We start from the raw sequence: 13,925 nt of genomic DNA on the forward strand, positions 1-13,925 counted from the left end.
AACTACCCTGAGTAGTGTGGCGAAAGAGGAAAGTGGGCTGACTCCTGTACTGCCACAATTAGCCTTACACTAGCTGCGCCACTACAAGCTGCTCGTCATTGGTCGAACCAGGCGCGCGTTAACCAGCACTGGGTCACGCCAATCCTGATTAGGTCATGCCCCTCATCGTCTGGGGCGATGTCATCGATCGGTTGCGTCGGTTCGAACTCATCAGGAACATAAATATACCCAGTTCCTTTCCTTCCTACAATCCTCTTCGACTTTAACAAATTCATCCACTCTTTGTCACGCAATCATGTCTTATCATTATTCACCAAACCGTGAGTCCTTGATAGCTTTTCATTTGCTTTCAAATACTAACAATCGTTGTTTCAGAGCAATACCCCCCTCCGCAGGGTCCTCCACAAGGTGGATATTACCCCGGACCTCAGTATAACGGGCCTCCTCAACATGGTTACGGTCCTCATCCTGGCTCATTTCAGCCTCCTCCTGGCCCTCCTGGCCCTCCTGGTCCTCATGGTCCTCATTCATACAGCCCACATCCTCCGCCCCAACCTGGATACGCTCCTTCTGGACCTCCTGGGCCTTCCCCTGGAGGGTATCAGCCTCAGCAGTATGGATATAACGCCCAAGGTCAATATCCACCGCCGCCACACTCCCCCCAGCCCCCACCGCAACACCCTCAGCACTTCCAACCCCCTCCGGGGCCTCCGGGGCCTCCGGGGCCTCCGCACGGATATGGGCAAGGATTTGGCGCTCCTCCCATGCCTGCCCCTTCGATGCCTTCCCTAGGTTACGCTCCCGGTCAGGTTGCACCTGGCGATTTTCGCCGGGAAGCTGACGCCCTCCGCAAAGCAATGAAGGGTTTCGGTACAGACGAGAAGGCGCTCATCCAAGTCCTTAGCAAGCTCGATCCGCTCCAGGTCGCCGCTGTCCGCGCAACATACTCATCTCACATCCGCCGCGACCTTTATAGCGATATCAAGTCCGAAACAAGTAGCTACTTTCGACAGGGTCTGCTGGCTATCGTCGATGGCCCACTTATGCACGATACCGCGTCAGCACGTGAAGCTGTTCAAGGTATTGGTACAAAGGAGTGGCTTCTCAACGATGTTCTTCTCGGTCGCTCAAATGCGGACCTTAATGCAATCAAGCTTTCCTATGAGCGCACATACCGCCGCTCTCTCGAACGCGATGTTGAAGGCGATCTCTCCTTTAAGACGAAGAGCCTCTTCGCGCACGTCCTCCGCGCCGCACGCCATGAAGAAAACGCCCCTATTGACTACCGCACCATCGAATCCGAAGCCCAGAACATACACGGCGCCACAGCGGCACGCATGGTTAACAATGCAGACGAAGTATGCTCTATCTTCGCACGCAGCTCGAACAACGAACTTCGAGCCCTTAGCCAAGCTTTCTCAGCGCGCTACCATACTTCACTTGAAGCACATATTGAGAAGGAATTCTCAGGCCACATGAAGGATGCACTGCTGCATATGCTCCGGACGGCGTTGGACCCTGCTATGCGTGATGCTGTGAATCTGGAAGAATGCATGAGGGGCATGGGGACGAAGGATGAGAGACTTGTTGTGAGGGTTGTGCGTGTTCATTGGGACCGCCAACATTTGGAGAACGTGAAGAGAGCTTATCAACATAAGTATAAGCAGGATCTTGTGAAAAGGGTGAGAGGTGAAACAAGTGGAGATTATCAAAGGTTATTGGTGGCGATGTTGGAGTGATTCATTCAACACCCTCGTGAACTTTGTATTTGCTACAGTTGCCGATTCTTCTTCTTTCTGTGTATTATTCTTACTCTCGATGTTGATCCGATGCTTTAGGTCAGGCAATTTACCTGGCAACTCTTTCTCTCTGAGTTATGACCAAGATACCATTACTGCACTAATGAATAAATGTTTGACATTACCTTCCTTATTATCTCTATACCCCAGAACCAGTATCAGACAGCTCGCCACCTTCTAGAGTTTGACAGTAGGACAACTTGAACGTTGACCTCACATACAGTGACTAGCCGGAGCATGAAATAAACAATCCGCTTAATAGAAAGATTTAGGGGCGACTGCGCACGGTTGAGACCAGGTGAGGGCTAGTAATGCCAAAAGACCCCAAGTCAAGCAGGCCAACTGGTCAATCAAATGCACATTATGTACAGCTAAAAAGCCAGCAATCCAGAAAGTTACAGGCTCACGAATATGCAAATGTTACACAGCTTTAGTAGAAGAAAGGGATTAGTCCTTAGTGATGAGGTTGCCACTACTAAGTAAATAACAGTTACACTCCGTACGCCACTGCACAGCTCTGCTCTGCACAAAAACTTCCGATTGCGCCTCAGAGGTAAGTGGTAATTTGCAAAAATTAAAGCGAAAAGTGATGAAGACAAAATGGGCCGTGTTCAAGCAAGCGCATATGAAAGATTATGTCATGTCAGGTCGTGTCAAGTCATTATGAGCAAATCGCATTAAGCAGATACAGTATAACTCGTGGAGTCATCGTGGGAATATTTGCCATGCAGAGTTGCCGTACATAGATGCGAGAAGAACAAGCGGGAGACAGCGAAAATCAACGGAATATGTGACATCTCCGCAGACCCCAATCTACATATCAGACAATCTCCCCAATTACCGAGACGTGAGACCCAGGGAATAACCCCGTCATTCCCGCATAGCAGCCCCAGTACCAATCATCATTGATATTCTCCACTTCGGTGATCTCCGCACCACGGGGGAACATGAGTTCGTCGTCAACGCCTTCCTCCGGGTACCAGGACCACATTGCATGGACAATGAGGCCAACACCACCGTCCGGTGGGAAGAGGCGCGAGGATAGGGTGCCTGTGCTGGGGCTTTGTGACTGGTTGGAGTTGAGTGAGGAAGAGGCACCTAGTTCAGAGACGGGGGTGCGGTCACGATCGTTGTTCCATGCAGACCGCACACGGGACGCTTTCTTTCGGCGCTCGGATCCTTCTTTCCAACTCCAGTCGCCTATAGTGGTCGGGCTCTCTGTTGTGAACGATCCGGAGGGACTGGAGACGGCTTGAACCGAGGAGGGCGTTGAAGGGATATATTTGTCCTTCAGAGCGTGACCGCCGACGAGATTGCGGGCGATAACTCGACGCTGGCCCTCGGGGCAGTCTTCGAATCCGACGACAATCATGCGGTGGCCCTTGAGACAGCGGCGCCATCCGTTGAGCCCGTCCTCTTTGCGGATTTTCGACGCCGCGACATATTTCAGGTAACAGTTGGCACAAAGATCGTAGTCCCCATCGGCGCATCGGAAGCAGTGAAATCGGAGCGTCGAGGTGGGGATTTGGCAGGTGCAGGCGTTACATCGAGTAGTTATAGTCAAAACACTAAACTCACTTACGCTGCTGCTCGCGGTGGATTGACCTTCAGGGGCGTTATTCATACGGCAAATTGGAAGCAGCGGGTGTGTGCAGCATTTTCCTTTATTGACACACTTGTTGCAGAAACCCCAGTCTCCTTGATTGCATTGGTTGCAGGACCATAGGAGCTCGTTCGCGGAAGACTCGCAGATGTCGCAAAATAGGCCTTGTTGTAGTCTGCGAGTGGGATTATCACTGATCATTTCCTTTCCATCTCGCACGAATCGAAGAGCTGTCTCGGGAGGCCGCAAGTACTTATATGAGTGTAGGACGTGTTGAGACTCTTGTAGTTGTGTTGGCGGAATTGCCGATAACACCTTCAATTTCGAAAACTCAGCGAGTGGAGATGTCTCAAAACCCTTCCACTCCAAACATCCTCGACCATGCCGATAGCACCCGAGACAAAGATGGTAGTTGCCATCTTTACACCGTGAGCAGGACTTATGTAGTTCGTACTGGATGTTAGCCTTTCCGCAGCGATCGCAAGAAATACTTGGTTCTAGGTATGAGTTGGCAGGCTGAGTTAACGTATTCGAACGAGATGATGATGGCCGAGAGCGTGGACCGTTAACTTCAGCGACTACAGAGCTGTTCGTTGAGATCTCAGATGTTCCATTCCGCGGCCGCAAAGAGCTTGGATTCTCTGAGGGATTCCGTGTTGAGGTCGTAGGTCTTGGAGAGTTGATAGATGGTCTAGTACGATTATTACTAGAGGGCCTATTCCGATCCCCGATCAGAATGTGAGGGACGCTTTGACCAGACGAACTAGCGCGTCGAGACCGTGTCGCAACAGATCCGGATGGCGGGGGGCGTGAATGCGAGTTGCGAGGACGATCTGGGATTATGTCACTAGATGATCTCTGAGCAGGGCCCAGCGTAACGTCGGATGATGAAGCCGGGTTGTATGGCACCGGTGAAGTCCTCCTTCGCCGGTTGCTCCCTTGCTCTGAAAGATGTCTTTGATGGTTTGATGGTCCTGGGCGCGATGCGGGTGGCTCGAGCAGTGGTGACCTCGGCGTAGCAGGGCTGCTAGAGGTTTCTTGCGAACTCTGCGTAGGCCCTGCGCGGAAATTAGTTTGTCTCTGTGCCTGCGGTGGTTCTGAGGTATCTTGACGCCGCTGTGAGCGGGTGCGCAGCATATGCCTCCGGCGGTAAGCATCAGCAATACGCTCGCTGAGCTCTTCTTCCTGCCCAGGTTCCAGATTATCCAAGTCGATATCGTCCAACAATCCTTCCTCAAAAATCTGCCGTAAAATCTCCTCCTCCATAGTTTCAGTATCGGATAAGCTTAACAGAGATCGTAGACTCGATTGGTGTTCGATTCTCCTCGTCCGTTCCCTAGCGTCCTCTGCCCGCCCCGTAGTTCGTGCTGTGCGTTCTCGTCGTGCCGCCCGCTCTTCATCCCGCCGTCGCCGAGAGCGACCATCTTCTCTCTGCCCATTAAAATCAGCAGAATCCGTCCGACGAGTTCGTGATGACTGCCGCGACCGATGGCCCGTCGCCTGCGTTCGACTCCGATTGTCCTGTAGACTCAGCTGACGAACCTCCTCCAAGATCCTCTGGTCTTCTTCGTCAGAACCCGCCGAGCTGATGTCTGAGGACGTTACAGGCGGGAAAACCGACTCCCCATGTTTATATCGCTTTTCAATCTCTGCTCGTTCAGCAGCTGGCTTGGCACGCTCAGGATTGGCGGTCAGCACCATCTCTAAGAGTGTCGTCACGGTGGCATTTGGACGAGTCTCGCGAACTCTCGCACGGCATGATGGGCAGGTATATCGAGGAGTAGTGGTGGACGGTCGACGACTTGCTTGAGTGTAGAACCATTCTTTCAAACATGATCCGCAGAAGGTATGAAGGCAATCAAGGAGGGTGAGCGGCTGAAATAGCAATTCTGTGCAAATCTAGCGTAGTGGTCAGCAGGGCACATTCGAGAAATAGAATCGGCCTCCAGGTTCGAGATAAACAATGAAATCAGGGGACAGGATTGTTCAATAGATGCAAGGGGGCAATAGCCTGCAAGATAACAGGGCTGAATGCCGAAGCCCGCCCTCTTGCCTTGAAGCTGGCGTTGAGGCTTTCAAAGAGTATACTTACAGAGCATGTCAGTTCTTTTTCTAAGTCTCCCAAACCAGGAGCACCTTGCGGCTCTGGCGACATGGAGAAAATGTGGACAACAGGGTAGAAGCGAGTGGAAGAGGCCTGGAAGAGGGGAAAACCGTGGTTGACTGGGTGTGGTCGGCTGGAGCGAGAGTCCCACTAGATCGACTCGATCGGTTCCACCGCCGCATCATCGATTCATGGGGTTTCCGTAGGGCGCAGATCATTACATCAAATGCATAACTTTCATAAGCCAGGTAGGTATACTTAGATGCATAAAACTGATATATTCTCAACAAAAGTTCACGACCTGCTAAACACCCCACGCTTCTAGATATAGATTATAATGATCACTATTTACCAAATTTCTCCTTCTCCCAGAACCAATGATACAGGCTCTTCCACTCTCTCGCCTCGTCCTCCACATAATCACCGACCAACTCCGCCGTTTCATTTGATCCCAGCGCGTCAACATTAACCGGATTAGTATTAGATGTCATGTCGACTGCTGCACTGCCAGTGTGGCTGTCCAGTATTTCTTCTGTGTTACTCTTCGCCTTCTCTGCAAGATCCTTTGCGCCTTCTCGAGCTGCCTCAGCATATTCTTCAGCCCGTTCTCGGGCCGCTTCAAGCAGTTCCTCAGGGCTAGGATACCGTCTGCTCAGAATGAGAATGAGATAATAAGCCCGGACAATTCCAGAGTAGACAGCATCTTTTGCAAGCATTGTGAATCCATGGGAGAAGAACCCTTTGAGTACTTCTCCGCGGAGGCCGGCGTACAACTCAGAGACCCCCTCAGTTCGAGCTATGGTGATGACGCTAGATATGATCGATGGCACAAAGAAGATCTCATCTGAATCATTGTCATCACTCGCGTTTGTTCCTTCATCTTTGGATCTCGAACTAGAACCCGATACTTGGGAACGAGTCTTTGCCATTGAAAAAGGGTATGTGATCGAGGACGCTGCTGACTTGCTGAGAGCGGCAATCAAGAACTTGACGGCTGCAGACGAAGGAGCCCCCTTGCTCCGGCGAAGAACGGATTTCAGAATCCCGTTGAGGAAGAAGGTGATGGACGGATTCAACGTGAGGATAAGCGAGGCGGAGTACCCGGACCAGAACCCTGCAATACCCTTCTCCGAGAGAATCTTTGACGCAATTTGCGACGAGCTAGCTGAAGTCTTCGACGTCTGTTTCCGGGCCACGATGTTCGATAAAGGCGTCGTGAAGAATTTGGAAAACGCCCCAGCCAGCACTCCGACAGCCAATTCATCAAGAACAGGCAATACCTTATGCCTTGATTTGCGCTGCGAACCGTACCTCGCAGCAATCCTCCGCTGCCTAAAAAACTCGTACGCTAAGAAGAACAAAAACGCATCAAGCACACTTTTGAGCGTGTCCTGCACAAGGCCAGAATAAAGACCGCTGATGCCCTCCTTCGAGTATATTTTCCGCGCTGCATCCACTATCCCAGCATACTCATCACCATCTTCGTGTTTCTGTTCATCGCTTGCTCTCCGTCCCCGTCGCTTCTGGGTTTGCAATCTCGCAATGATAAGGCTTAACGGATAAGTGGCAAGGTTCGACGCTGCAGCGCCAACGGCACCAGCAACAGCATTCCCTATGGTTGGTAACGCCGGTCCTCGAAGCGCCACTTTTCTCCAATCTTCTTTTGGCGGACTCTCTTCATATTTAAGATACAGTTGATAAGCATCCTAAAAAGTTCAAGTTGCAGAAAGTTAGCCAAAAAAAAGTTCAGACATTGAACCTCAAGCAGTCATACCAGTTCATAATCGTCTTCTGACATGTTGCTCGACTAACAATCAGCTTCTTCCGGCGAAAGCACCAACTTCAAGCTCAACGTATGATGCGAGAGTAGGAAAAAAAAATCCTTTCCAAAAGGACGCGCCTAGCTTTGAATCCTGGGATGGGACAATCATCCGAGGAGGTCGGTGAAATAACGTCATTGGGCCCGTGACACCTAGAGCTATCGGCAGGCATGTGATTATCTCAACCCTGATTCACCAACCTGACGCAAAAAGGACGGCCTGCTTATTTCGTCACCGAGGCTACCTCTAAGGCTGCAAATTTGCTGTTGGGATTTGGCAGCGCTGGAAAACCGTTTCATAGATTTGGCATAATCCCCCCACAACCTCCGCGCTGCTCTATGAGCCAGACGGATATTTCTCAACTCCTGATCAATGGACATAAACGTAATTAAATTGTGGATTGCAGTGCGTTCTTGATCGGAATCTAAATACATATACCTTATCTGCCACTCCCTTGGTCCAGACGTTCTTTTCATAGTAGTAGATAGTATTACTTGACCAGCAGTATCGCCATCTCGTATCAGCTACGTTTGTTGCGACTACTTGCTCTACTGGTATAAGAATTCAAGTTCGCAATATATCATCTATCTCTATGTGGTCTTCCTCAATCCCTCTATAGACATCCCTGAGAACCGGCTTCTCGTCAAGCACGGGAGTCTCTTCTAGCAATTGCGTTCGATAAATACATTTGACGAGCCCTGAGAATTCCAAGTATGTAATGACCGGAGGAGACGGGAGGGATAGGTGGAATTGCGGTAGAGCAGGATGATAAATGAAAATGGAAAAGTGAAAAGTGAGAAGCACCATTACATGAGAAGACAATAAAATCAGAAAAAAGCAAAATCTCTCCCAATAACCAAAACGCCGTTCGCATAGTGTGTACTCTTAGCATGGTGCGCCCCTGGTATCATCGCTTAACTGTCCTTGACCACAAGCACTTTCAACGGGAATAATCGCATAGACACAAGGCTGAGCCCGGGGTTATTCGTAAGGACATCATGTTGTTGAATTCGATCAGCGGACAGCTGTTGATAGTTCATAGGTTACCTTTTCTTTCCTTTCCTTTTTTCCTTTCTCTCATTCTTTCGCTCTTTCCAGTCGTGCTTTCGCGGCCTTATCCCTGCTCTTATGCTCTTGCACCCATTTTGGCAGTGTCTTTTCAGCTATGCTGCTGGTTTCGATGTGTCCGATGTCTAGACTTCACGACCGTTTGAACATAACTTAGCGGCGAAGACGCTTCGTGGGCACTGGAGAATGATCATACCCATCGTCCGTGTAGGATTGCTCTCCTGTGACATGGGAATTGGTTCGCTGAAAGGATGTCTGACGGAAGTCAGCAGGTGTGGATTGTGGGGAGCGAAGGAGTCCAAAGGCGCCTGGGTTCGGAGTGAACGCATTTTCTAGCATGATAGAGGTTTCGTGGATTTCTTGAGGCTGCGAAGGATCTTGGTTGCTATACGGTGGAACACCTAGAGGGAGAGTCTGCTCTGACTGCGATCTGCCCTGTCTTAGATTTGTTGGGCGCCTGTTACTGGTGGAATAAAACAGATGAGCTGGGTAGTGGTGAGATTGTTGATGTTGCCCGGGCTGGGCCTGATAAACCACATGCATATCGTGGTCCATCGACGAAAACCCCGAATGCGTAAAAGTACTGAGGCTGGGATCAGAACTGGAGTTTGGCGAAGCTGCAGGTATCTGTTGATAGGGCTGAGTCCTCAGACGCGTGTCGGGTTTCATGTGGAATGATGGATTATGAGCTGTTTGGCGTTGTGAAGCGATGCTAAGTATAGAGGATTGGCGACCTCCTCCGTTCTGCATTTGTTGATGACCGGTAGCCCAGTGCGATTCCGAAGAAGGCGTTTCCAGTATGCATTCGAGTCGATTACCACCCTGACCGGCTTGAGGATACGGTTGCAATGTCTGAAGCATTGAAGGGGCCCTCATGTCCAGATTCTGCGACTGTGTTGATCCCTGATTCTTCTTTCTGGCGTTCTTCCGTGGTTTAGCAGTAGCCTTTCTCATGGCTCCAGCACTCTGCTGCTGCTTCCTCGATTGAGGGTTGTTCTGTGACCCGCTTCTCGTTTTTGATGCGGTGGTATCTGAAGCTGCTCTCTCCGCACTCCGTGCTTGTCTGCCAACTTTTATGTCATCGCCCTTCTTCTTATTTCCTCTCTGGTTACTCTCAGATTGATTCATCTTCTCGCGGGGGTTATCGACAAGTCTTTGCAGGAAAGTCGGTCGTAAAGCCGACAAGAAGCTCGTTTTGCGGCAGTGCAAGCACTCAATCATCGCAGCCATTCTCAGCTTGAAATTGCCGTGGAACTGCGTGCCACTGGAGAGGGGGCCTTCTGTGCACCGTTTTATCATGAGTTCCTATTGGATAGTGGATCAGTAAAGTGCTGATCTAGACTCCTCCCGTGGCAACTTACCACGACCTCCCAGCAGAATAACTCGATTTCTTTGGCCTTGCTCTCCCAATCTTTGATAAATTTCTGTAGGGTCTTTGGATTGTCGGTGGAATATTCCACGTCGGTGATGATAGTGAATAACACTTTTACCAATGCCCGTTTCTGGGCCACGGTTCGCGGTATGGTGTCGTCGTGCTTAGGGCGTACGACTTTAGATTCCATTTCTCGCCTTGCCTCCTCAATCGACCTCCAGATGGTTGAGGCCGATTTGAGGGTTTCAATGTGAAGGGCTGCATCTACCACAAGCTCGTAGCTTTTCTTTCTATCAGCTATGTTGGGAATTCCCTCTTCGTCGACAGTGTTCGTTATGCGTCTAAGTGCCGCCTCAATATCTTCGTCATGAGTCGCCTGTGTGCTAGTAGGTGTGAAAGTTTCCTGTTCTTTTCCGCAGTCTGCCACAAGAGTCAAAACCGTACCAGCATCGGTGAAAGTATCACAATGATCGTCATCTTCGCGGCCATCTTCGCGGTCAGTGTCTTCCTCGTCATCATCGTCCTCATAATAACGATCCTTCGGCGGCGGTTGACGATGGTACTCGCCTGACTCAAGATCTTGAAGGTCAATGAGTCGCAATCTAGCGTTTAGCAGAAGTTCTCGACAGTTGAGAGCGGCAGGATGATCGATCTGAGCGTCGTAATTACCACGTACGAGCGCATTCGGAGAGGTAGCATTGCTATACGCAAAAAAAGCTCTATTGATTTTTCTCAGAGCGTCATAAATCTCATATTTAGCAACCATGCCGACATCCGAGTCTCCTTGGTGGATACGTAGCGCTGAGGAAGAGTTAACGTCTTGAGGCTCCGGTGTTCTAGCGTCCGTGGCATCAACTGGAGTGGGAGCATCAGAAGTGAGGCCTGGTATCTGAGACAACGTAGAAGAGGTGCTGGCCGTTGCTTCCGTGTTATTATGGGAAACATAGGGCCCAAGTTTAGGACCATCATCTGGAAGATTCGTGATATCGTTGTTTGGAAAATCGTTTTCACCCAAATTATGCGGGGGATTCGCGAAATTCCCCACAAAATCGTCGAATGGGTTGGAGTTGATCTCTGTACTGTTATCTTCAGGTTTACTTGCTGCTGAGGATCTTCCAACGGACTCTGACGCTCCACGACTATGAGGTGTCCCGGTGATATCGGACATTGAAGGGAAAGAAGGTTGAGTATTATTCTCGAGATAGCGCTCCTTTGAGTCGGAATGATCTCTACCAGCGGAGTCCCGAACTGCGTCAAAGCCCATGAAGGTAGAAAATCCACGAGGAAGCTTGCCGTTGCCCCCATTAAACGCCATGGCTGCGCTGCTGATAGGGTCCTGATTTGACAAGTGAAGAAGGAAATGCACAGAGGCTAAATGTAACTTGGTGAAAGCTTGTAGACAGCTTGAAGATCGGAGGGTGAGTAAGTGATGGATGCATCAACTAGCCTGGCATCCAGGAGGGTTAAAAAGGGTGTATTAAAATTGAAGGATAGGCGAGCCGGGTTAAACTCCGAAGGTAAGGAAAGAAGAGGCAGAAAACTGGGAGGAGACCTTTTAATAACAGAAGGCAGCAGTGAATAGTAGAACTGGTCATTCACTAAGTAGATAGATTCTCCTCCCTGAAATGTGCGCAATGGATGAATGGCTAGCGCAAGCATCACTGGTTACTGGGAAATGCCGCGTCTGACGAGGCGCGCGCCACACCCAGGCTGATTTGCAGTGAAAACCACCCAGTAGATTGAGATGGAAATGGATCATTCACGTAAATGGGCTGCAAGAACAATAGGAGACGGCTATCGAGGCGCAACACAATAGAAGCTATCAAGCCGCAATGAAAATGGGGCAGTCCGCACAATCACATCGTGATAAAAGCTTTGAAGAGGAAAAGAATTCCGCAATTGTAGTAGACTGTCAAAGCTCTAATGGACAAAGGTACGAAGATGCCGAGTTTCCAAGAATCAACTCTTTGCATTGGTTCTTCGCGCACAGGATGTTGCACGATTACGACGAAGGCGACGAACGTAGCGCGATCCGGTAGACCGACCCTCCCCCATTCCATTTGCGCTAAGTTAAGGCTTTCCCTGAAGCCGCCACGAAGGAGTCTGTCTACTCAGTTGAAGCGATCCACATCCTGCAATGCGGTAATCCAAAGAGGAGCCAAAGGGCAGCCGCCAGGTCGGGTACCCTGGAATATGACCCTTCCTGTCCATTGCAACTAACTGTCTCACAACTGAATCTTGACTAGAGGGATCCCTGTCAGCGCCGACGTTCTAGCTTGAGACCTCTACAAAAGAGAGGGCTATATTGTCGTTGATCCAGATACGCAAGGGAGAAGCCACACGTCCAGCGAGCTATCAGCCTGTAGAGTCGAGGGAAGTCCGCCCATATCAGTGTAGTCTTTGAAGTGCTTCTGGCCAGACGTCGTGGCCAAAATGTTCCCAATTGGATGCATTACAGTGCTGCTGAGTGAGTCTATTTCGTTACTTCAGTATGCCGTCATTCTGGAGTTGAATTCTTACTTACCATCATGGAGCTTCCATTCCCAAGTAGGATCTTGTGCACCAGCAGAGTGCGTCGGATCTCTCCAGAATCTCACTACACCATCCGTTCCACCACCCCAAATCCCATGCCCATCGCCCTCCCCTGTTGGAACCAGATCGATCTTCATCCTTTGATTCGTAGAAGTATTGCGTCCTTGAAGCCATCCCAAAAGTTGTCCGGTGACTCTAATATCATAAATCATGACACCGTCGCTCTTGCGCTCAGCAATATAAAGATATCGTCCGCAGGGGCTCCAGAGAAGTTGAGTAACTCCACTTCCACCAATATGGCGAGCGGCTTCAGTCTTCGAAATATTGAAAGACCCAAGGGACTGTCCTGCCCCGTTGGAATCATAGAGGCCAATATTGCGCGAAAACGTACCAGCCGCTAGGATTCCGCCCTCATTCGGGCTCAATGCCAGGGCAGATACTATACCTTTCATCCCAACCCCTCCACCTATCAACTGCTTGCGCTTGCTCGGTATTGTGGGCATCCAAGAAACGGGACCCTCATTCCCAGGTCGAGAAACATCAAAGAGACATATGAGGCTATCTGATCCAGTAAGGAAGTGGGTTCCGCCCAAGGCAGGCGGGTAAAGAATGCAATGAGGTGTTATGAAGGCCTCAGTCATTGGATTTACAAGTGAATAAGTGGCCAGCAATGTTGGAGCCAAAGCAGAAGCCAAACGGATGGGATGGTCTCTGACAGACGATAGGAACACGGCAGAAGATGGCTCCTGAAGTGAGTAGAAGGGGTAAAAGGTTGATGCATAGGTTGGCTCTCCAGAAGCTAAAACCGAGTAGGGAGATAGTTGATGGGGAGACTGTCTCTCTTCGAGAAGATCCGCGGGGCTGTGTGGCTTGTTAGATCTAGCGGCTCCCAACAGCAAGAGCGGATGCATACTGACACAATGTAGGTTCTTATGTGGTAGTCCGAAGAGTCTGTCAGAATTGTGGTACCATCAGGGGACCTGTTGGGAGACACGGAATCTCAGCATGTGTGTCAATTTGAAGAAGACAACATATCTGTCGTGAAGTTTTTATGCACACCCAAGTAAAGCTCAAGACGCGGGTGTTAAGCCCTGTTGAGCTCACCAGATGGATTCTTCATTCTCAACTCACCATTCGGCACTTTTGAAAAACTCGTTTGAGGCAGAGTCAAGCTTACGATTGTCCCCAGTAGCTAGCTTAGCACTCTCCGGCTGCTTGCCGGGCGAACCCTGGTTTGAGGAAGAGGGTTGGACGAGTGCAGACGTAGTTGAAGCAAGCCGTCTGGGCTCGCACGCCGGCAGCGAGTTGTCCTCCTGCATGCTGGTCGAAGTTGGGCTCTGGCCGGGCGAGGTAGAATGCCTAGGCTTAGTGTATTTAATCCTGAGACCAGGTGGCGGCTTGAACAAGATGAGATGTAACGTCTTCTACATCCAAGCCCTTTCAACCTTGATATTTAGCAGAGCACAGCCTATGCAGGTCGCTAGTCGCCTGAACCGGTGAGATATAGAGAGCTTTATAGGGCTCGAAGAGTCGACCAAGGTCAGCAGCCCCCCGAGGTAGAGTGAAAGTGATATAAAATGGCGACCACGGCGGTCCGGAGACTTTGGTAAGGGCCCATGAGATATGG

General features: G+C 50.2%; 5 protein-coding genes across 5 annotated transcripts, besides 1 other annotated feature; 1 reads left to right on the forward strand and 4 right to left on the reverse strand.

The window, feature by feature from the left end:
• Positions 1-13,925: part of a sequence feature (contig 1.40 402..150763(1)) that runs on past both edges of the window.
• On the forward strand, positions 298-1,739 carry ANIA_02427 (annexin; the record flags this gene model as incomplete). Its single annotated transcript, XM_050613046.1, has 2 exons — positions 298-320; positions 376-1,739. Exon 2 carries the CDS (start codon positions 765-767, stop codon positions 1,737-1,739), a length of 975 nt encoding a protein of 324 aa, XP_050468888.1. The 5' UTR covers positions 298-320; positions 376-764.
• ANIA_10307 (SH3 domain protein) lies at positions 2,620-5,557 on the reverse strand (the record flags this gene model as incomplete). The annotated part of the gene is made up of 2 exons (XM_050613047.1): positions 2,620-5,301; positions 5,495-5,557. 2 exons carry the CDS (start codon positions 5,555-5,557, stop codon positions 2,620-2,622), a joined length of 2,745 nt encoding a protein of 914 aa, XP_050468889.1.
• Positions 5,772-7,304, reverse strand: ANIA_10303 (putative mitochondrial carrier protein; the record flags this gene model as incomplete). Its single annotated transcript, XM_654940.2, has 2 exons — positions 5,772-7,212; positions 7,281-7,304. 2 exons carry the CDS (start codon positions 7,302-7,304, stop codon positions 5,851-5,853), a joined length of 1,386 nt encoding a protein of 461 aa, XP_660032.2. The 3' UTR covers positions 5,772-5,850.
• Positions 8,548-11,081, reverse strand: ANIA_02429 (uncharacterized protein; the record flags this gene model as incomplete). The annotated part of the gene is made up of 2 exons (XM_654941.1): positions 8,548-9,699; positions 9,756-11,081. The coding sequence occupies 2 exons, from the start codon at positions 11,079-11,081 to the stop codon at positions 8,548-8,550; spliced, it is 2,478 nt and encodes an 825-aa protein (XP_660033.1).
• ANIA_02430 (uncharacterized protein) lies at positions 12,067-13,617 on the reverse strand (the record flags this gene model as incomplete). Its single annotated transcript, XM_654942.1, has 4 exons — positions 12,067-12,239; positions 12,291-13,159; positions 13,216-13,278; positions 13,430-13,617. The coding sequence occupies 4 exons, from the start codon at positions 13,615-13,617 to the stop codon at positions 12,067-12,069; spliced, it is 1,293 nt and encodes a 430-aa protein (XP_660034.1).

Source organism: Aspergillus nidulans, chromosome VII (genome assembly GCF_000011425.1).
Source record: "Aspergillus nidulans FGSC A4 chromosome VII".
In the NCBI taxonomy this organism is placed as follows: Eukaryota; Fungi; Ascomycota; class Eurotiomycetes; order Eurotiales; family Aspergillaceae; genus Aspergillus; species Aspergillus nidulans.